Here is a 24,602-nt window from a genome sequence, read left to right as displayed (position 1 = left end):
AAAAAGCAGAAATTCATGGTCTGTATTGATCGACAGCCCCCCCCCGCCCGCAATCTCACGTGCATTTTTGTGATAATTGTGGCCGGAAAAGCAGGAGGTTACGGCTGTTTTTTCTAAGAGATGAAATGAAAGTTAAATTAAGAAACTGTTTGTTCGTTGTGCTTTCAAGACGTTTCACAATTCTGCAACTCATGCGCTGGGACACTGGCCCTTTAAGCCAATGCATCACGGGAGATGTAGTGTGAAAACTGCCGCAAAAGGGCAGACAGACTCGCGTCTCTGAGCTTCATTGTTTTGTTCTCTTGTTCCACGGTCTGACACCGGACTCTGTGGAAAGCTAAACCGCTAAAGACGAGCTTTAGCTGGTACTTTTGTTAGAACTGAGCGACTTTATCAGCAGAATTAAGAACAAGGAAGTGAAGACTTTAAGCACTTCTGATTGGTCAGACTGATGACATGTGATTAAGACTTCAAGAATGATTGGCGGAGACAGTTAAAGGGGCGGGACTTTTCCGCAAACTGTCATATCTGCAGGTAAATCGCGGTACAGTCATTCTTATCAAAATTTCTTTAATAGAATTAAATAAACACAAAGAAAAAGTAATTTTAAGATCTTTTATATTCCTAACTACTCAGTGTTTTATCAGGGCCTGTTTGGATGAACACAGAGCTGATTTCCTGGAGATGAAAAATGTTTTTAGATCAGTTAATGAGGGCAATTTCCCACGGCACACATGACCATCTCCCACGGCACACTAGTGTGCCGCGGCACACTGGTTGAAAAACACTGGTCTAGATGACCCAACTCGCAATGGTAAAGTGCCTAGGATAGCACAAGGGTTAAAACACCAGAAACTGTTCTTGCAGTGGTAAAGCAGACTCCTGGTGAAGCTCTGATGTTTTTCACAGATTTTGTGAGAACACAGCCTGACCCCGGCATCAAACAATTGCTTCCAATGTTTGAAGCGGTCGCTGTTTTGATGGCTGATGATGAGTTTTGCTGTCATGTGGTAACGCAGGTCTGCAGAGCAGCAAGCAGACCAAACTCCTGCTTTTCTGCTGCTTCCCATGATGCCGTTGGGCTGGATGTTTCTGTCTGTGACTTTGACAGGAGCACAGAGAGAGACAGCTCTCATCTCTGGTTTCACCACAGGCAACGCCCTGGAAACGTCCAGACCTTTTATTACCAAACTACAGGAAAGTCAACTATTTTATCACAGGGGAATTCATGTCATGGTTTTTAACTGATGGGGAGAAAATGGATCAAATGTGGTGTTGAAGGAAAAGAGAGGGTAAAAATAGACAGTGGGTAATTACAGTTGGGTGGGGTGAGCTGGACAAGCTGAACTCCTTCAGATCTTCCTGAGCGTACTCATTCTGCTCTCTGCTGCTTGACTTTTCTGCTGATTGTCCAGCGAGAAACAATCAGGCTGTAAAGACTCCTGCTCTGCAAATACATCTGACCACCATGAAATCAATACACCGAATGAACATGTCATCCAGAGGAGAGGAGGAGACCGAGCAGATGTGAAAAGCTGGTGTGAAGGCCAACTAAGCATCTACTAATGTCTCACAGTTTTCACATTTAAATCTTTGGCTGGTTGAATATGGAAGCGATTCTGTAGCATAATTAAAAATAAAAGTCAAAACCAGAAATGCTTTTTCATTTTTAAAATGAAGCTAAAATGTTTGACTCAAAATTAAAATGAAAAACCAATCCTTCTAAATGCTTTTTCATTTTCTTCTTCAACACCGCTTATTCTGTCACCTAATCTAAAATTATAAGGAAAATGGTATTTGTCATTTCATTTTCAAAAAGTTCTCTGGTAAATTTGTAGCAAAATTAATATAAAAATGTCTAATTTGACAATTAAAATGGATTATCAGAAATGCTTTTTCATTTTCAAAATGTAACTGCATCAAATGACTCAAAATTAAAATGAAAAATCAATCCTTCAAAATGCTTTTTCATTTTCTACTTAAAAAACCGCTTATTCTGTGTCATAATTAAAATGAAAATGCAAAGAGGGGATTGCATTTTCATTTTAACATCCACCCTGCGAACAGTGTCGCATAATTCAATTCCACTTAGCATTTCCAGAGGGGAGGCGGGGCGATGACGTCATTTCTATCTCTGTGTGTCCGGCTGCTAACAGACACATGCTAGCAGCAGTGCAGCTTTGTGTTAGCGGCAGAGGAGAGGGCTTTGTGATGGTTGTGAACTCCTGATGATTGTGCACAGCTTCTCAGACTACGTAGCAGCATTTCCGAACCGCTGAGTGCGTGTTGGTCCAACCAACAAACGTTTAGCATGGTTAAATCTGCTATAGCTGTTGATGGGGCTCCTTCTGTCCTCGAACATCAAAATCAGCGCGAAGCTGCAGGAGACTATCTTCTAACTGTGTTTTTATTACTGTCATGATTATCATTAAGGGCCTTAAGGTCCTAAATGCTGCTACATAGTCCTGAGAAGCTGTGTACAATCATCAGGAGTTCACAACCATCACAAAGCCCTCTTCTCTGCCGCCAACACAAAGCTCCTAGCCTGGCTGCACTGCTCCTAGCATGAGTCTGTTAGCAGCCGGACACACGGAGACAGCACTGACGTCATCGCCCCGCCTCCCCGCTGGAAATGCTAAGTCAAATTGAATTATGCGACAATGTTTGCAGGGTGGATATTGAAATGAAAATGCAATCCCCTCTTTACATTTTCATTTTAATTATGACACAGAATAAGCGGTTTTAAGTAGAAATGAAAAAGCCTCTTGAAGGATTGATTTTTCATTTTTATTTTGAGTCAACAAATTCAGCTTTATTTTGAAAATGAAAAAGCATTTCTGGTATTGACTTTTATTTTTAATTATGCTCCAGAATCGCTTCCATAGTTGAAGGACCCAAACTAAACGCTCCACATTTACTCAGTTACATTCACTCAAGTACGATTTTTAAAAGTTTTTTTGGAACCAAACTTTAGACTTTTGCTTAAGTAGATTTATGGTGAAAACCCATCACTATTGGTCAGCTACACAACAGCTCTGCTGCTTTTCGATGCTTGAAGTGAGACTGGTTTAACACTAACTTAGGTCTTAGTCACATACACATACTAGTTGTTGTTCGCCTTTTGGCATATACCTTTAGAGGTCGCCACAGCAAATCAGCTTTCACTGAGTCAGACATTAGGCGTGACAGACAGTTTAACACCAGATGCTCTTCCTGACGAAACCCTGTCTTTCATCCGGGCTGGGGACTGGCACAGGGAGACCCAGACTGGATGAAGCTCATTTCCCTCCCTGGGAAACAAACTTGTTTACTTGTTTATGCACCCGTTGTTAAAATAATCCTGCACTCTGTGGTACAAGCACCAAATTTGGCATGGATGTACGATAGGATCCCCTCTTTCAGCATGTTAGCCATGAGAAAATTCAAGAATTTAAAATATCTATAATATGAACGACCTTGGGAGACTTTCAGGCAGGCAGCTCAGCAGTGCGTTTACCTGTTTACTCCTCCCGCCAATTAACTCACCTGTTCCGTGACTTACTTAAGAACCAGGTATGCGCTCTACACCCTCTGTCATCCATTTCCGCGAGCGCTGCGTTTGTTGCCCCTCCGTCCTCCCCGGCTTACACCTGTGAGCTCCGTTAGGGGTAGTTCTATGGAAGATCTTGTTTTATTGTATCTGAACGGAGCCTGATGCCAAACTAAACGAAAATGGAAAATAAAGCATTCTCTACTGCATGAGTTGTCTGACTGAAATACATAAAATAGTATTCTGTAGGTTCCCCTGAAGTCTAAAGACAGCATTTTGTGCATGAACAGCCCATATTGTTGAGACTGGGGCAAAAAGACATAAATAATTTTGTGAGTTTATGGCCATTGTACTTACAATTTTTTTTCATGGCTAACATTTTCAGAAAGAGAGAGGGGATCCTAAGGTATATCCATGCCAAATTTTGTGCTAGTACCACAAAATGCACGATTCGTCTGAAATATCAACCTAACCGGCTCCGCCACACAGGGGCTGACCGTGTGCTGCAGGTTTTTGGCTGTCCGGGTCCGTGGTGGGTCGTAGAGAGGAGTGGTCGCATCATAAGGGGAGTGCAGGTGTGTCTTGAAGTTCCTTTGAGGCTTGTACGGCCACCTCAAGGAACCTCAATGGAGCGTAAAAAATGTTCTAAGTGTATTGTGAAGTTTTTTGAAGGATAATGTAAAGAACACACACCTATGACATACAAGTGATGCTGTCGTACGGCTTCTTTTGGCCGCACTCTGGTCATTAGGTAAGGTGTGACCGTCCTTACTGACCGTGCACGAATGCTGCGTGCACAGGGTGAGCAGGCGATACTTAAGTGTCGGTAGGACGTCCACACAATCGACACTCTGATTGAGTCATGTCCTCATTTCTGACAGTCAGTCTGCGTGAAAGGAGTGCGCACGTATCACGTAGACAGCACTAACGGGCTTCTTGCACAGTGCGCAGGGTATGGTGGGGTTAAAACTCAGAGTGCTCTATTATCTTGGCCTTGCCCACACTTTTGGTCCTGTAATTGCATCTACAGTGGGAATGAAAGGAACTGCAGCTCTGCTAAGATCTGTCCACATTTAGATGGAGTCATACACATGATGTACTGCTTTATGCTGGATCATGACTGAAATCTGATAGGAAAAGAGAACAAGGCTAAAACTTTTTTGAAAGGAACTCAACAAAGTTAAAAAAGTATATCAAATGTCTGACACAGAATGTCTTCAGGAGCTGCTGAATGGTAAATCTGAGGCAGTTTTCGGGTTACCATTAGTCCATTACTGCAACTTGTTTACATGATCAAATCCTTTCTGAAATGTTTTAAACGTGTTTGTGCATTTTCGCAAGCTGACACACAACAGTTGCACTGTTGTAATTGATGTTTTGAGCGTGGGAGTTAGCAGAAACCAACATGATCATTATCTGACAGAAGAAAAGCAGAGACTGGCAGCAGAGAGTCTTTGGCAGATCATTCCCTGCAGGTATGGAGCCGTCTAAATGAAAAGACGACTAGTGAAGACAGAGTGGCTGCAGATACTGCAGAGGAGCTTAGTTTACAGTTGGGTGCCTGACGACACATTTCTCCAGTCCGTTCCAGTTTGCTATCAAAAATAGGGATTGTAGCTGGTACTCAGCATGCTGAGTGTGCATCTTTTCTGAAAAACAAAATACGATCTGAACCGCAAGCTTCTGTGCAAAAAGAAATGAGCCTGCAGCTTTCTTTAGAGAGGTGCAGGACACAACACACACACCTGCAGCTAAGCTGCTTCTTTTCATTCTGTTTTTTTCTATTAGCTTTTGGAAAACAGGAAGACTCACCAAGATGATTCCTCGTGGTTTGGTTTGCCAAACTTGTGCTATCCTAGGCACTTTAACATTGGGAGTTGGGTCATCTAGACCCACTAGACAGTGCTCTGAACCTTTTTTCTTCAATGATTTGTGATCGTTACTGGTGTCCATGGATTACATGAAATCTTTCCACCTTTATCCACCTTTGTCATGGTAGGAATAACACATTAATGTAAGGGTGGGGTCATAGGATAGCACAAGCTTAACAAACTGCAAAGACCCACAACAAAATATTTTATTCACCACAAACACACGAACACACACACATTTTAACACACATGAGCAACCATGGACACACAACCCATCTCCAGCTGGCATGGTGACATGCACACATCCATCCAACCCTGACATTGCAACTGAATTATTAACAATCCTAGGATTCTCCAGCAGGCTGCGGTTTACCCCCCCCCCCCCCCCCCCCCGCACGCTTGCAGACTTAACCTCACCTCCACGCACATAATGACACCAGTGTTTGTCCCCTTCCCCCTGAACTTCCAGAAACCGTGTGGAACGACCAATGGTCCTCGACCTGCAGAATCTCAGAAAAACCTGCAGCTAGCTCTGCATCTTTATGTGATGGGATTAAAACCAAAGAGGGATGTTGACTGTTGGAGCCTGTGGACATGTTTATAGCACTGGCAAATATGAAGCTTTCTGACTGAAAGTCTGTCCGATCTGCTTCAACATTTCAGTCACGTGGAGCTTTTTTGTCTTTTTGACACACAAGACAATGTCTTGTGACAGTTTTCAGTTTTACGTGATGACGTGCACGCTGTCATGAAGGGATAAACAGCTGTCCAAGACGGCAGCTCACGCTGGTTTTCTCCCGCAGAATGGAAAACGCAGGTCAGTTTTGTATTCTGGGGCATACAACACAGTTCTTTCTATGTGACTTTTACTCCCAGTCATGGACTGCCTGTACAATCCAGTTGAGATAATGCAGGCCCATTGTAATGACCTGTACCTAATAAGAGACATTTTTTTTGTTTAACAAGAACTACCAGTTTTTGCTCTGCAGAAAGAAACACACAAACCAACAATGTCCGGAAGTGTGCATGCCTGCCTGAAAAACACCCAGAAGCCGAGTTGGGAACAGCGTTATCAAACGTTTGGCTCTAAAGTGCCACCTCTCTGTTTTCCTTTGAGCTCTTTCATGGAAATAAAACTTCAGCTCAAACTTTCCACCTCATTTCCTGATTTCCTTCCTTCTCTACTTTTTCTTACCTTGCCAATGGGTTTGTTGCTGCCGTCCCAGTTTCTTTTCTCCAAGGAGGGGGGTACTTGGTACACATCCTGTCCACCTGCAGGTGGAGCAGTTCCTTGGCCTGGCCCTGGGCCAACAGATGGGGGAACCTGGTAGATATCCTGTCCAGGCGCCTGAAACTGCCTGTGGCCTACAGGCGTTGTCTTACTGGGGGGTCCTGGTTGGGCCTGGGGAGAGGGTCCGCTTGGACCAGAAGGAACCTGATACACACCTTGGGAGCTTGGCTTTGGACCATGAGAGGGAGGCATCATGTAAACAGAGTCAGGGCTGGACTGTGCAGGACTGGGAGTGGAGTAGGCTGGGTGCATGGATGTGTACTGGACCGTTGGAATGGACTTGGTTGCAAACCCCACAGATGCCGCAGGTGGTTTAAGAGATGGTTTGGGATAGGCGCTCTTAGTGGGAAAAGGTCGCAGTACCTGAGAGGTGGGATCTGGAGTGGAAGGAGAGGCCTGCTGCTGCTTATTGTCATACATGCCAACAAGGATCTTGAGGCGATTTCCAGGGACGATGCCTTGGCGTCCATGGAGAGAGCAGAGCCACCAACCATCCAGCCCCTGAGTGTCTCGCTCCAGCACTGTCATGATGTCGCCTTTGCGGAAGGACAGCTCGTCCGGAGACTCGGCCACATTGTCGTACAAGGCCTTGGCCAAAACGTTCTGTGAGAGAAAGACAAACAGACTCTTCTTTAGTGCTTAACCAACAAGTCACCTGCCCACAGCTTACCATCAAACAATGGCTTTGAATGATCTAACCAAAGTTCACTTCAAAAGGCTGGTCAAAGGACTGCAGTTGGTAAAAAGAAACCCATTATGATTAACAACAAAAAATGGATAGCAACAACTAACATGCTTTACACCACAGTGACACACACACTCATGCATTCACACAAAGCCATCTTTTCATGGACACACACAGCATGTACCGGCGACTCTACACAGCCAATGGGGTTTAGTGTCTTTAGTGTCAGGAAGAATGAATGCGATTTAAAACCACACGGGTTTAAAGACGGATCACTACGCATCGTAGGCTCTGAACTGCTCCAACAACAGACTCAGGAAGCCCCCCCAAAGACTCATCAGATTTTTATATATTTGAGTGGAAAAGGAGAAACACTGTGAGAAGACTGGTGCCTTTTTTGGTCCAGTTGTCCTGTCTTCAGTCATGCTTTGAGCTCATTTGTCATTTGTTTTCCTCCAGGTTTAAACTTAATTGTGTGCAGCTCCATCAGTTCAGTTAATTCCCCTCAATATTTAAATCCACGGTTTCAGTTGTAACCTGACAGATCCATTTGTCTCTGCTGGTTTTTCTACAACATGCTAAAGTTTGAAGCAGTTTACTTCATGTTCTATTATTCTGTATAAATTCACGTTTATTTCCTTCATGGTCACCATCCCTCACGGAAGGACAGATCTGATCTTTTTCTTCATTTTTGATTTATTTTGATTTCTTTATCGGCTGTGTGGCCTTTGATCGTTAACTGTTGCTGTGTTCTAACATAATTATTGCATTGCATAGAAGCAGTAGTGAAACACTTTTATAAAAACACAGTGTTGGAATTAAAGACTGTCTGACATCCTTTGGTCCACTATGACTGATGAAGACTCCAAACTTACTCTGAAGGGCCTCAGCACATACTGGCTTCACAGAGTGTCACAGACGCACACAGCTGCCATAGGCGGCGTGTCACTTCACCACATTATGAATCATTTTTCAAATCAGCCTCATCCCGAGTGGATAAGCAAGCAGCCAATGAGAGGACAGAGTACAAGGACACGGATCTGCTGCAAGTGTTTGATCAGGCCGAGCAGGTTAATAATTCCACTAGCACCTATTCATGTTTTATCAGAAGCCTCAGCTGGATTTCTCCACATCTTAGAACTTTGATTTCCACACATGATGGAAGACTGAGCACACGCTGAACCATACTGAGGCTTCCTCTTCTTTACAGTGGATTCATGTCCACACAGGAGAGCAAACAGAGACACCTCCAGCTTCTTTGAAAGGGAGCTAATATTTGCAGTTCACGTCTGACCTCGGCCCTCCCTCTCTGTGTCAGAGTCCCACCCCACTTATCAGCGACTGGTACAGGCTGTACTGGCCGCCAGCCAGCTCCTCTCACAGACACCCGTTGCATAAAACGCTGCGCCGCAAAGGAGGCCAAGGAGCAGGCCTCCAAATGTGTGGCTGAAAGCTCCTAATGCCTGTTCAGGACTTTAGTGGTGAATGGGAGAAAAGACAAACAGCCACAGCGGGACTCTGACCCTCAAACTAACAAGGTGGTTGCAGAGTTCTTGAGAAGGAATGTTTTTCAAATTAGACAGACTAAACCAGAGGGCTAGCTTTCTACAAACAGCGTCTGAGCGAGCTTGTGCCAAAGTCCTCCTCTTCACTTCAAAAAACAGGAAGTGCAGTGAGGATGATTCACTGGCTGAGCTCACGCGGCATGACGCTTCGGTCCTGGAATCACCTGGAAGGATTTGCCCTCTGTGTGTGTGCCCACATCTGAATTCCACTTTTGTTGAATCATGCTGGACCCTCCTTTAAGACCAAGTTTAGAAATGTTCTAAGCTTCTACCAAAGGAGGCCTGCTTTGCTAGAATTGTTTGGAAAGGTACCCTGCATAAAGAGGACTTCCCTTCACATTTAAAGTTGTGTCTGTAGCTTTCATTGCAGTTAATGTTATAGGTAAGGTTTACATAAAAAATCAAAACATTGGAGCATTAGAAGATCTGTTGAGAATCTGAACCTGCAGGAAATAACTCTGACCTTTCCATGTTCTCATGTGCTCACAGCATGGTTTTGTTCTGGTCACTTCTTAACATTCTGAGATGATCAATGATTATTGACCCCATCAGCATCTTTAACCCTTATGCTATCCTAGGCACTTTAACATTGGGAGTTGGGTCATCTAGACCAGTGTTTTTTAACCAGTGTGCCGCGGCACACTAGTGTGCCGTGGGAGATGGTCAAGTGTGCCATGGGAAATTGCCCTCATTAACTGAAAAATTAAACATTTCCCATCTCCAGGATTTCAGCTCTGTGTTCATCCAAACAGGCCCTGATAAAACACTGAGGAGTTAGGAATATAAAAGATCGTAAAATACTTTTTCTTTGCGTTTATTTTATTTTATTAAAGACATTTTGATAAGAATGACGTACCGCGATTCAGCTGCAGCTCCGGCTGTATTTTGGAAAAGTCCCGCCCCTTTAACTGTCTCCACCAATCATTCTTGGGGAGCTTAATCACATGTCATCAGTCTGACCAATCAGAAGTGCTTAAAGTCTTCACTTCCTTGTCCCGATTTAGCTCGTAAAGTCGCTCAGTTCTTACAAAAATACCAGCTAAAGCTCGTCTTTATCGGTGTAGCTTCCCACAGAATCCGATGTCAGACCGTGGAACAAGTGAACAAAACAAGGAAGCTCAGAAGTGCTTAAAGTCTTCACTTCCTTGTCCCGATTTAGCTCGTAAAGTCTCTCAGTTCTAACAAAAATACCAGCTAAAGCTCGTCTTTAGCGGTGTAGCTTTCCACAGAATCCGGTATCAGACCGTGGAACAAGTGAACAAAACAATGAAGCTCCGAAATCCGATCTCCGCCGGCCGTTTAATGCACTACATCTCCCATGATGCATTGGGTTGTGAGAGTGACAGCGCTCAAGGAGATCTGTTGTTAAACGTCTTGAAATCAACGAACACAAATCAAACTGTTTTTAAATCGTCTAACTTAACTTTTATTGCATCTTTTAGAAAAAAACAGCTGCAGTTTCCAGCTTTTTCTGCAACAATTATCTAAAAAATGCATGTGAGATTGTGGAGGGAGGGGCTGTAGATCAATACAGACTATGAGTTTCTCCGTTTTTTTTTGTTTTTTTTTTAAATATTTGGATCCTGGTGTGCCGCGGGATTTTTTTTAAGGTTAAAGTGTGCCGTGGCTCAGAAAAGGTTGAAAAACACTGATCTAGACCCACTAGACAGTGCTCTGAACCTTTTTTCTTCAATGATTTGTGATCTTCACTGGTGTCCATGGATTACATGAAATCTTTCCACCTTTATCCATCTTTGTCATGGTAGAGAGAACACGTCAATGGAAGGGTGTGGGTCATCTAAGATAGCACAAGGGTTAAATGTGTCTGTCTGCTGCTCAGAGTCCATCAGCGGCCCAGGAAGCCGCAAACCGGCTTCCAGACAAACACCCACAATCCCCAGCTTCATGAAGATGAGCGACAGCAGTCCATGGCTGTCTCCATGGGCAAACAGCAGCAGCTGCACACACTGACCCCCCCACCTTGCAGATTGAAGTCTAGCCTTAAGAAGTGCTGATCTAAACACAACAGTCAGGTGGATTTTTCAGGTTTGCTTCTTCCTACTCCCTCTCACACATAAAAAAATTCATAAACATTTATTTAACCATCATTATGGATTCCAGCTATTAAATATAATAGTATACAGTACAAAAACATGTATGCATAAATGCAAATATGTCTATGATTAGGAGGAATTATAATGTCAGAAACATGGCATCCTTTATTTTAATGTATTCTTTAAACAATTTTGAATCAATGTCCTCAGTTATTTTGATATATTTATGCATTTTTATCTTCATTTTCTTTTTTCCTTTGCTTTTTCTGGTAAAAATGACTACAAATAAACCAAATCAATCAAATAAGGCAACTCTAGGAAAGGGTTTGATGCATTAAATCCTGAGAATGCATCTTCTTACTGCATATTTGGAAATCTGATTTATCTGTAATGATGGCTGGTTCTGATGAAGAGCTTCCATGTCAATATTTGCTCCCAAAGGATTCTATTTTCCCCTGTTGTACAGATGAAGGAGCCTGGGATGCTCAGCGAGGGGGAGTAATGTGAGCAGCTGGTGGAGCGGGCCCATCCTGGACAGGTCACTCATGTGTGTGTGTGTGTGCACGTGTGAGTGCACATGTGTGACAGTGTCCTAATGGCTTTTGTCTGTTGCCCTCTGCTTGACCTCTGGAGGACAAACACTAGCTTTGGCCACAGGAGCGCTTTATGTGTTCAGAACAATGTGAAACAAAGAAAACCTTACTAAAGTTTTGAAAATTGGCAGCTTTTCAACATTTTCAGAATGTAAAAAACATCTAACAATCAAGAAAAAATTGACAGAAGCACCTCACCCCCCCCCAAACCCTTTTCTCATTCTCTTATTTTTTCCCTGTTAAAAAAAGTGTTGCCATGTTAATATGTTGAAAAAGTTTCAAAACAAAGAGTTTAACACAATCTTTTTTATCTGAGCTATCAATGATGATTGGTTTACAGAACCCTTACATTGGGTATAGAAGGCATTCAGACCCAGTTAAAACTTCCAGTCCTTGTATTATTACAGCCATTTGCAAAAATCAGAAAAGTTCATTTGATCTCTCAATAATGTACACTGAGTAAACCATCTTGACAGAAAACAAGAGGGGAAGAAAAAACGAAAAATGACATGGTCGTAAGTATTCAGACCCTTTGCTGGGACTCACATGATGAAATCACACAATCTCCACTTTTTATGATCCTCCTTGAGATGATTCTACTTCTTCCCTGGAGTCCAGCTGTGTTTAATGAAGTTGGCACACCTGTCCATAGAAGTCCTAGCAGCTAACAGTGCATCTAAGATCAGTGAGAATCAGGAGGTAAAGGGAACTGCCTGAGGAGCTTGGAGACTGAATTGTGGCAAAGCACATATCTTTCCAAGGTCAAAAAATATTTTTTCTGCAGTTCTCAAGGGTGCTAAGAGCACAGTAACCTCCAGAATCATTCAATGAAAGAAGGATGGGATGACAAGAACTCTTCCAAGACCGGGCTGTCTAGCCTAACTGAGCAATCGTAGGAGAAGAGCCTTGGTGAGAAGAAGAACCCAAAGATCACTGTGGCTGAGATCCGCAGGTGCAGGAGGAAGTTCAGAGAAGGTTTTACTAAGTCAACATCCATCCTTGCAGATCTATATCAGTCACATGGTCAGGGCTTTATGGCAGAATAGCTGGACAGAAGCCTCAGTTCATAACATCTGGGTAAAGGTTGGCGCCGGAGTTTGGCAGCAGCGGGCCAACCAGGAGGAGACTGAAATGTTCTGAAATTCAAGGAGGATTTGAATGGCAGTGATCTCATCATTAAATTCTGAAAGAAAAGAAAAGAAACCTAAAAGCTTATATGAACTGCTTTCTCTGACACAGTCAAACTGGACAAACCCAGTTGGATGAGTTGGTGGTTGATACATTTCATACATTGAAATCAAATTCTCTTTGAAAAAGCATAAAGTCTTTTGGGGTTTTTTTTTGTCCTATGAATACCTCTTTTTAAAGAAAAAGAAGATTGAACATTGCATTTAATTCACCAGCATTTCTATAGAGATCATCATCAGTGAGTATAAATGGGAGAATGAGACTGTAAAGCGCTTTGGGCCTTAAAGCAAGGTAGTAAACAGTGAAACATGATGGTGGCAGTATCATGCTTTAGGTTATTTTTTCAGCATCAGGGACATGTACAGAGGTATCTTGAGAGAAAACCTCTTCCAGAGTGATCAGGACCTCAGACAGAAGGTTCACCGTCCAATAAAACAATGACCCACAGCGCTCCACTAAGATAACAAAGGAGTGACTTCAGAACAAATCTGTGACTGTTCTAGACTGGTCCAGCCAGATCCCTGATCTATACCCAATTGAACATGTATGGAGAGACCTAAAAATGGCTGAACACCAACATTCACCATGTAATATGCAAGAAAGAAAGGCAGAGGATCCCCAAATCCAGGTGTGATAAACTTGTTGCATAATTTCCAAGAAGACTCATGGCTGTAGCAGCTAAAACGGAAGCTTCTACTCAATACTTAGACCATGTGACTTTTCAGTTTTTCTTTCTTGTTAATAGGCAGGAATTTCTACCTCTCTGATTTTTTCTATCAAGATAGTTCACTCAGTTTGGAGCCCCTAAAGTAATATAGAAGAAAAAAGATAGAACTGGAGAAATTCTGGTGAGCACCAGAAAGTAGGTCATGGACCAAAAAAACTCGTGTGCAGTACACTAGTTGATCAAAGCAAGTGAATCTCCAAAGCTGAAACAAACCCCATGACTTTAGAACTGGCTTTAGGCGATAACACAAAGGTGACGCCAGACAAGAAAAGCTGCAAGGTAACATAAAACTCAATAACTCATGTAATGATGACAGGGTGTGTCTTTATTGTGTAAATTCTGGGCTCCTTGTTCTGAACTGTGACGTCGTTCGTGGAAATTCTGAGGTCCTTGAACTCCTCACGGATGTCACTGCAGAACAGACAACAGGTGGGCACCTGGCATCAATCGGTTTTAATGAGAGACCAGGACGAGAAAGGAGGATAGAGAGGAGACCAGGACAGGGTTACCCGCCTCCCGGATCCATACTGCACCAGGAGAGGAGTGCGCGCAGTCTGAACCGGGAGAGGATGAAGAGGGGAATGACCCGTCCCCCGGAGAGAATGCGACACAGCGTCTGCTGTAATAAAGTCCTGGCAGGTTGGGCGGAACCAAGAGTGAGCCTCATTGCAGGACAACAACTGAGGATGCAGGGGGCGCCGCTGGATGACAACCGTCGTGGACAATGGCGACTGAATTGACTTAATTTCGTTGGAACCAGAAGCAAGGCATTTTTTTATGGGTGATGTCACACTCCCTCAGTCCAGTTCTCTATTATAGTCAATGGTCTAAAGGCGGAAAAGTCCTCACAGCACACTTTCTACACTGTTCTCAGACATGAACATTTTCATTCTTGTTTAAACTCTTAAAGTTCAAACCTTCCCAGAAAAATAAGTTAAGGACTATAAAATGAAAACAAAGATCTGATTACAATCATAGATTTATCCTCACAGTCAAACTGCATGTATAGAGAGACGGTACAGAGGAGATTGATTGATATGGACAACAGCCAATCAGAATGCAGTCAATGCCCTGCATAAAGACAAAGAAGGAAAAACTGCACTGAAAAAAATGTGAAAACGAAACGAAAAGTGAAGCGCAATATAGCGAGGGGACATGACAACTAACTCTGAAAAGTGGTCCTGTGCACAAATGACCACTTACTTTCTTCTGAGCAACAGATACTTTTTCATGCGCCTGAGAAACCAGTACTCTTTGCTTTCACTTGGATGTCCCTTCACGGGCTCCGTAAGTCAGCGCACATGACTGAGAATTGAAATGAACTTTCCTAATTTTGGCAAAAGGCTACAATGATGCAAAGAGTGAAAAATGTAACACTGTGACCACTGAATACTTTCCGTAGCCACTGTATGTTGAGCCAGTCCACCACTGAATCCCTCACAGGGAACGAACGCTTTAATGGAAAGTGAACATGAGTTTGGAATGACAGCAGCGAAGAAAATGGAACGCCAAACTGGCCGCATCCCATCGTATCTTCCTGTCAAACCTCTGCTGGCCAGGACCAGATTTTCTGTTTGGGAAAATCCCAGAACTATAGAAAGAAAGCAACATCCTTCTTCAAATGTCACAAATAGTGTCAATAAATCAATAAAGGTATAAATATCATATCTACCTTTGACAAATCAGTGTCCGATCTGCTCCAATTTACGTCACAGCAGAAATGAACAGGCACTTTTTTTACCTTCTTGTTTAAATTTACTTTAAGAGGTACATTTTTTTTGCCAACTCTATTTATTTTTCATTGGAGATGAAAGCAAATGTGCAAAACAATGTTTTTAGTGGCTTTAGACCAGTAGACCACAGGACTGAAAAACACATCCACAAAGTGTAAACTAACAGAGTGTTCTCATTTCCTAAATGTTTAAGACAATCCTAATTTTTGTGAAGACTACAGTTTCTGAAGACCCTGATAAAGCCTGATTGGTTTCTTGTTTCAACCTTAAAACGTACACATTATGTCTCCCTTATGTTGGCGTGATTACTGGAAACACGACCATAACCTTCACATAACGTTGCTTTCACAGAGATGTAGAGCAGCCCACTGATCAAACTAAAGAACCGCTTGGCGATGGAATGCAGAAGCACTGGAAAAGACGTCGCTGGAACTCTGTTGGGTGGAAAAACCCTCGAGTTCCAGCAGAACTTCTTACCTGATCGCACTGCATGCCAAAGAAATGTTAGCAGACCCCTGCAGCTAACATGATCAGTTGTTTCAGCGCAGAGAATACTGACGAACCAAATTATGCCCGACGTTTGTTGCGGCTTCTAGGTTGTTCAGAAGCAAAAGCCCTCTGTATCTGGCTTCATCGTTTCTTCCCCCACTGCTCCTGCCTGTCTTGACATGTCAGTTCTTAAGAAACAGTATCGTGCGCACATTTAATATGCAGACAGAAACCTCTACCCACGGCATTTACCTGGAGCTGCAATGGTCATTCTCTTCGCCTGAACAGAAATCAGTTCAGCATTTTTGCACCAACACCATTTCATGTTAAATGAAAAACTCTGTACAGCGTTTTCAACTCAGACTGTCACAAACTGAGAACGAAAAGACTTCAGTAGAAAAAGCATCATGTAGTTTATGAAGAAAGTGAGGGAAAATGTTTGTAAAAGAAAAAAAGCATCTGGGTTTTCCCTGAAGGATTAGCTTACTTGAAGTCTTCATGTTCGTTCTTTTCTTCTTTATGTTTATCAGCTGCTAAATATTCATGTCTCATGGAATTGTTAGGAAAGCCCATACATTTTCCAGGTGAACCTACATGTGTTGGACCTGAAGCAGGTGTGTTGCAACGCTACGCCGCACCAAACACTTCAAAATCAGGGTTTTATTTGCAGCGCCAGCTATTTAGTTATGTTTTGGCAAGGGATGATTCCTGCAGAAAAATTCCTGCTGTAGGCCGTGACTAACAGGAGTAACAACAGCAGGGATTATGTAGCCTGGAGCATAGGGCAGACTGCTGTGGGAGGGGCCTGGTGTTGCTCAACCTGCTTTGGTAAAAACTCACAAATAGCTGCCTGAGGGATGAAAAAATACAGTGGATGACTGGTTCAAAGCACCTCGCCCTTCTGCACAGCAGGGAGAATCAAACCATCAGAAGCACACAAAGCTGGTTTTCAGTCCAATAAAAACTGGATTAGCTATCCTGCCTTCAGCCTGCTGCTCCTGCTCTGTTTGCCCTTCGTGTAGCTGCTTTAAAGCCCCTAGTGGTGGTTTCTGTGCGAGAAAAGGTTCCTATTTACAGGACAAGTTTTAAGGTTTGAAGGATCAAAACAAAGAGAAATGATTATGTGGCGTTCATGAGATGCTCCACAGAGCAGGCAGTGTTTATGAGCTTTCCTAACCTACACTTACAAAGGCAGCAGAGGCCTGAGCTTAAGCCTGCTCACACACTTCTTTGACGGGCGTGGATGAGTGTGTGGTGCGGAGCTGCTATACTGTCAGCTCTAAGCACACCCATGATCCACAAAGATGTCTTCTTCACCCTGTAATCCATCCCTGAACAAAGCAGAAGTTACCCGCAGTTCTTCGGTGATGCTCTGTGTCCTCAGCAGAGCTGTGAAAACAAAGCCCCCCCCCGGACCACTCTCAGTAATCCAAGGAAGCTGCAGCTGAGCCGTCACTGTGACTCATGGGTTGTTGTTTGTGAGTTCACTGTACTGAGACCATAGGCAATCATAGGCACACACGAGCTCTACCTGAGGAGGAGGAGGAGGAGCATGTGGGATAACAAAAAGAGAGTTCATTTTAGCCTCATTTGGCTTCAAGTGTGAACGCTCCTCTGAGCTCTGGTCTAGACCAAACAAGCAAATCTTGGTCCAGGATCTGCAGGATGCTCCACTTGCATGTTCATGCTTGAAAATGAGAGCAAAGCACGATGTGTTCACACTACACTCAGACATGGAGTAGAAATGCTGCCGCTGCGCATGCCTCAAAGCATTGTGGGAATCAACAGTAACAGGGCAAAATCACAATTCAGACTTGCTTAATCCCTGTCAGGGTCATGGAGTTGCTAGAGCCTATCCCAGCAACTGTTGGGCAAAGGTGGGCTTCACCCTGGCTGGTTTCCAGTCCATTGCAGGACCACACAACCACACACACTCACAACTAAGGACAATTTGGAGTGAGCAGTACGGGTGTGACGATAACCGCACTACCGCACTTTCTTTTTGAAAGTTTTTTTTTTTAAGTTCTGCATATAGTGAGTTATTGGAACTATAATAAACACATTAAACACATTTATCTTTGCTGATGATTTACTTTTCTGCTAGTCCTGTGTTCAGACTTCAAGGGCTTCTGGGGGAAACCTTTTATTACTGTTCTCCTTCACTCCCTCTTCTCACACACACACTTGTGCGGTTTCAGCAACACACACATATCCTCATTGATTCTACAACAGAAGTTTCCGCCTCACAAGGAAATTCGACAAATTTACTGCGTTTAATCATTAATTTCCATTGTATTCATTTCCATTACAAGCTGCGTGCGTTCTTGAGTGCGCGACACGGCCGCCCGCCGCGGGTGATTTTCTTTTTTTATTGTTCATCACTACGGTGATCAAAAATCCCACACCGTCACAGCTCCACTGAGCAGTTGACCTAAGAAATGTGTTTTTGGACTGTAGAGGAAACCGGAGTGCCCTGAGAAAACCCAGACATGAATGAGGAGAGCTCCACACATAACGGTCTCATCCAGGACTCGAACCAGGGCCCAGGGGCTAGCTCTCCCCCTGAGATTCAGACAGTTCAGTCCAAACTTCTGAAATGTCGGAAGTGGATCCATTCCCAACATTGAAGCTGAAAACAGACATTTCTCTCAAATAGGAAATGGGAGGAGAAGCGGTCATGACGGAGTGGATAAGGCCTCGTCTTTGTCCACTTGTCTTTGTGCCGCAGACAGACCAGCTCTGAATGCAAAGTGGCTGCAGTCATGTCTCCAGCAGACTCCACACATGCAGCATGTTCTGTCACTTTTTGCCTTCAGAATGATCTCTGTTCTCATTCAAACTATAACCCAAAGAGTCTTATTCTATGGCTAAAATTTGGAAGACGGCGGGCGGTCGTGGTGCAGGGGTAGGGCGGTCGAGCCATGATTGTACAATTGCAGGCTCAATTCCCACTTTGCACGCCCATGAGTCGATGTGTCCTTGGGCCAGACACTGAACCCCACCTTGCCTCTGGTGGGAGGTTGGCGTCAGTGCTTGTCAGCGGAGCAGCCACCAGTGTGTGAATGTGTGTGTGAATGTGTGTCTGAATGGGTCTGTGACTGTAAAGTGCCTTGGGCCTCGTAGGTAGAAAGTGATATATAAGTCTACGCCATTTTGACATGTGTAGTTTATCCTTATTTTATATTTTCTCTCCATAGAAGCAAATGTGGTATTCTTTTATGGAGCTTCCTTGTGGTCTGGATGGTTTCATGGACACGGCGAGAAACTGTTTCAACACTTTAAACTTCTGTTACAGGTATTTTTCACATCATCCCCCATCAGACGCTCTAAAGTCACAACAACACCCAGGGTCTGTGACCGCGGCGCCGACCAGCATTTCTCAACAGTAACCAATGTCAAGAGTAACACCGACCTGCATCTGCAGATGCGGCTGCAAGAACTCCAAAGCTGAGATTACAGACAGTGTGTGTGAAAGCTGCTCCATCCAGTTGTCACAAACACATGCAGACACTTTTACAACCATAAGCAGCAGAAGAAGACAGTTTTTCAATCCCCCCCCCAGACAGAGATGAAGGTCAGCTTCATATAAAAAATCAGCAAGACGCAACATTGGCTTTATTGTTTTTATCCCTGCAACCCTTGCGATGTTTTCGTTGGTCCCATAGACACCCCCCATGCACACCCCTAAGGCATGTTTTTGGCTGTGGAATCTGTTTCCTGTCCCACTAACAGATGAACCAGCAGCAGAACTGAAAACAGCATCTCTAGGGTGGGACATGCTGTTTGGGGAAGGTCTAGATCTCCTGAATCTGAGTTGTGTCTCCATAAAGCCTCAAAGTCCGTCTGCGGATGTGCAGTTGTGTGTGTGTGTGTGGACACATTGAGGGGGAAACACTAAAGAAGGAGGTGTGTGTCCTGCAGGAGATGGAGGGGAATTCCTGCTATTAGAGGGCGTCGTTGAGTCACAGTGTGAGTCAGGATTAGAAACATGCTGAGTCTTCGGGGTCCCTGCACGTTCATTCACAAAGAGGAGGCCCGCTATGACCGCCCAACATTAAAAAAGAGGACGAACACACCGGAAAAGGGCTGATGCTCTTTCCACAAACAATGAGACTAAAGAAGTGTTGGAACAAGCACAAAATAATCAAGCAACAAGAAACACTCCTTTGTTTTTTGATAGAAGGAACAGACTAACAGACTAAAAGACTAACTCATAATATCAATCCGATGCTGTTTACTGTCATATTTGTCCTCAGGAGGCTTCATCTGTTTTAGATTCATAGGAAGAGAGATCCAGATTTGATCTGAAGTTCCTGCAGATCCTCACTGCACCACGTTTACCCAGCAGACATTTCATTATACCTGCTTCTTCAGATTCCCACTTTGGCTGTTTTTTCCTCTGTCTAACAGAGTTGACAGCACCTCCTCTGTTTGGTTCTCTTCTTCTCATTGGTTTGTAAAGAGCCCATCTGAATTCACACTGAAGTGAACCGCATCAGGGTTCACTTGAAAGTGAACAGAGACCCTCAAGAGGAGCAAAGTTCTCTGCTAAATGAATGACTGTCAGTTTGAAGTTGCACTAATATTCATTAAAGGGGTTTAGATGCCATTAAAATATTTTAAGATGTGTTTTCAAACATTAAAATTAGTAAACTCACAGTCATGTTTAGAACAAACATGACTGTGAAATCCCATTGGCTTCTGATTCCAGAAATTGTGCTGTATGGTCTAAGTGTTGTCTAAATCAGTGGCCGCCAACCTTTTTAACGCCACGGACCGCTATGACGTCAGACCCCGTTTTCACAGAACGATCTTTATGATGTGGCGGATGATTATTGTAGCAACGCTATGATGAAGGAGGAACAGAGACGTGATAAGACGAACTCTGAGCTTTTATTTTGACGTGCATGTCATGGTACATGGCACAGGTGTCATCCTCCTCTCCCTTCCTACACTCATGGAGCAAAAATGAAGCACTGTCTATTAAATGTAGCTTTATTTTTTGGGGAGTCAAAGGCTCCTGGGAAACTTTCCACAGACGTTTGTTTTTTACTCATTTTGCTAGCTCCTGGGTTTTATTTAGCGCTAACCTTGTGACCAAGAAGAACACCATTGACATAGATGGATGGAACAGAAAATCGGGCAATTTTTCAAAATAAAACATCTTTCAGATTCCAAAATAAAACGGAAGTCATGTTTGTTTTTTATTCTGTCTGTGCGGCCTGGTACCAAATGACTCACAGACCGGTACCGGCCCGTGGGTTGGGGACCGCTGGTCTAATTGACCTGAAAGTCCAACAGAGCTTCCACAGGACAAACCTGACAGAATCACCTGAGAACATTCATAGGCACCGGTCCCTGCCTCAAAACAATTCATGTTTGATCCAACTGCTTGAAAACGATTTGTGATTATTTCTACCAGCAGTTCATGAACGGAACACTTTGACGCTGTGGTTTGATTGATGTTGACTCTCCGTGAAGAACGGGCCTGACAGGCTCCATGTTTACCCTGTCCACAGCTGCATTCAGTTTGTTGGTGGCAGAGCTTCATGACTCATACTCGTTACAAAACTGATGCAACGATTGCAGCTCAATCTCAAAAAACTGATCCTGTCGGGTCAGTGGCATAGTGGAAGAGTGGCTGCCCCAAAACTGGGGGATTAAAGGATTGATTTCATGGTTGAGTCCCACCAAAGAGTCAACAAATGGGATACAATGACCCCCCAGTTTGACTCTCAGCATGAGAGGTTGAAGTGAAGGATGAAAACACCAAAAAGTGCAGGACTGCTGCCTCTCAAGGAGGGGTCACAAACAGATTCTGTGATGCCAGCATTCTTTTAGAAACCACTTGTGTGTTCCAGCAGGAAAGAACTTTAGGCAGAGTAACACTCAAAGATGACTTGAAATGTCACAAAGGGTCTAAAAGTTTACTACATGACGTCTTTGATTTTGTGCAGCAAAAAAAGTGACGATAGAAAAAATCCAAGAAGGTCTTCAAATCGCAGCAGGAGGCAGTATGCACCCTTTTCAATGGTTTACAAATAGAAAGAAGGGCTTGTGGACATGGTGAAAATTAGTCTAGTACAGCTAAAAGTGTACATTACATCAATGCTGAGCTGCTTTGGGCAACTTATTGTGACAAAAAGGGTTATAACTGGCATCTGTGCTTTGGAGAGTAGTGCCCCCAGATCATTTAGCAGACCACAATCCACTGAACTAACTTCTGGAATATCCATTGACTGTACCAAAGAACTGGACTGAGTGACTGGCAGTTCAAACAGGAAGTACCTGCTGGCTCCAAGAAGCTAAAATCCCATAGATGTCTCTAGAGAAATAAACAGCTGTTACTCAGTCATTCCATTGTTCAAAAGAACCGTTCTGAATCTGATACCTTTTATCAACGTGTTCTTGAAAATCCTCCTTTTTTTCATGCAATCTTTTTAGATGCCTCGATAAAAGTAGGTGGTGTCCCATCAAATGTTTACAGCCTTTGATTGACAGATTCTCCTTAGCCCGTTGTCAGTGGTAGGGGTGTGGACTTCCATCAAGCTCACTCCTGATAGAGTGGGTTGCCATAGAGCGGTAGCCATAGAGACATTGATTCAGATCAACTTGGATGAATTGCTGCTCACTGACGTCCTCCGGCTCCAACATGGTGGCGTTAAAATCGCGAAAAAATGGCCATCAAATTAACTTTATTTGGTTGGAGCCCAAAGTGAGTCATTTTCTCTCAGTCAGTTCTCAGATAGGAATATCCCTGCAAACAGGATCAAACACAGCAGCCTAAAGCAGACTGAGGTGTCAATGTGACACAGTGCAAGCGTCTGCTGTAAGGTTAGTCCATAGACCAGCTGAGCTCCGGACTCTGACGGCAGCAACGCTTCCTTCTTCTTTTTCAGGTAGTTGTATGTGACTGTACCTCAATTTGTTCAGCTGAATTGAAGCTAAGCTAAAACACTCAGGAAAATCTCATTAGAAGACTTTAGAACTCAGCTGTCATGCTGGTTGATGACTGCAGATCAGCCCCCTCACCATGTTTGGTCACGTGTCCTCAGATGTTGCATTAAATCTTTTCTAAACTTTGCTTTGGGTGTAAGGTCAAACAACTCTAACCAAAGACCCTGCCAATTTATACCAATATATCCTAAGCTTGTAACAGAGTCAATATATCACTCTTATTTAAAGGTCTTTGTGTATGACACCTTTCACATGATGTACTGCATCTGTATCTCAACAAGTTGTTTTTACCAAAGCAAATTCCTTTCCTCTTGGTCAATTACCAAACACTTTTTCACCACTCAACTTTGTCAAGTCAACAATATATTTGACAGTGTAACCCCCCCCCCCCCCCAGCTTTAGTGTTCCTTTACCGATAAGGTTCTGTGGGTATGGTTAAAAAATGGATAGCTCAAAGGTTAAGCGCAGGGCTGGCACGTGGCAAATCAGGGTTCGATTCCCAGGGTGTGCAATGACCTTCATCAAGTGTGGGTCCAAGGGGCAAGACACTTCACACTACTAACTATGTAGCCACAATGGGGGCTCAGGGGTTGTGTGAGGAACAGCATCTGGTGGAAAAACTCCACCAAGCCATCTGTGTGAATCAGTGAAAGCTGATTTGCTGTGGCGACCCCTGAAGGAATGAGGTGAACATGACATGTATTTCCATCACTGCTTAAATGTTCTTTCTGAATTTAGCAAATGGCTGCTGGAGTCAAAGACCAGAGAAAAAAAAATCTGCCTACATCGGATTCCCACAGGCCTCATAGAGCTCTGTCACAATCACCACAAGATGCTTCTTCTGAGATCTTGTTGTTTGGATGCAGAGCTGCTGAAAGTGGTTCAATGTGATGCGCTGCCAACTAGTGGTTGGAGGTTTAAGTGGAACACAAAAGCAAGACTGTTTCTTCTACAAACTGCACGCCATCAAACGTAGTAGAAAACAACATTTTTAGATTGATGCTTGATGCTTTTTGTGTAGCACCATGAGACAGATTTGATTGTGAACTGGGACTTTATATCTTATCTGACCGAAACTGATTGATAGAAGTAACTAAAAGTGTGCAGAACCGTCATCTAAAATGTCCTAAAGAACTTTGGGATTCAGTAACGCCACAGAATTCTCTCACAGATCCATGCTGAACCCACACAGACACTCCTCAGTGGTATGAAGGGAATCCTCTTCATCTATTTAAAGCCAGCTGTGTTTGCTGTTAACTGACCCCACTTCTAAAGACCGCGGCCATGACAGAGAGGAGCATCAGTGATCTCACTGTGCAGAGGCCTGTTTGCCTCCGAGACGCCTAACTTTGTGTCTCAGCACAAGAGCTGGCGTGTAAACAGCCGAGCGCAGCAGCTCTGTCTGAGCCGCATCTCACTGGAATGTTGTTCATATTAATTACACGCCGATTACTGGCATGTAATTACTCACAGCAATCTACTGCGCCTGCCACATTCCTGGCTGTGGTTACGCAGACAGACAGGGCGACAGAGGGAAATGCAGCTGCAACAAAAGCGGGGAAGCTCTGCTCCTCCGCTCAGCCTCTTCCCTCCCTGTCAGACCCAATCTCTTCTCCAGAGACCCACTCTGCCCTCCTTCTCTCCTGCTCCCCTCATGCAGAGGCATTTTCCTTTCTGCAACGCGTTTGCCTCTCTGTCCTTTGGCCTTAAAACGTCTAGTTCTCCCCACTTTCATGACTCAGCAGCCCAAAGACAGAGAAGTATTTCCTCTCCCCTCCTCTCTTTCCTTTCTTAGCCGTTCTAGAGCCCAAAACCACCGATGTAGAGCCTCTCAGGAGTTTCATGGGTCTGGATGGACGAGTGTCTGTCCCGATGATCTGGAGCCAAACCGTCTCAAATAAAAAGCCCAAACAGAGCACA

The 24,602-nt window shown here is 43.8% G+C and overlaps 1 protein-coding gene across 3 annotated transcripts in view; it reads right to left on the bottom strand.

The window, feature by feature from the left end:
* The window catches only part of bcar1 (BCAR1 scaffold protein, Cas family member), a 62,506-nt gene that overhangs the window by 14,247 nt on the left and 23,657 nt on the right, over positions 1–24,602 (bottom strand). For 2 of the 3 annotated variants that reach the window (XM_011472837.4, XM_011472836.4), the window contains exon 2: positions 6,596–7,294. In XM_011472837.4, the coding sequence (XP_011471139.1) occupies positions 6,596–7,294 (699 nt within the window). Of the gene's footprint in view, positions 1–6,595; positions 7,295–15,713; positions 15,858–24,602 lie in introns of those variants that run through there. The other variant, XM_011472834.4, reaches the window with a different exon arrangement.

Source organism: Oryzias latipes, chromosome 6 (genome assembly GCF_053564925.1).
Source record: "Oryzias latipes strain Hd-rR chromosome 6, Olatipes_Hd-rR_3.1".
Classification (NCBI taxonomy): Eukaryota; Metazoa; Chordata; class Actinopteri; order Beloniformes; family Adrianichthyidae; genus Oryzias; species Oryzias latipes.
This window is presented reverse-complemented; position numbering and strand designations above follow the sequence as displayed.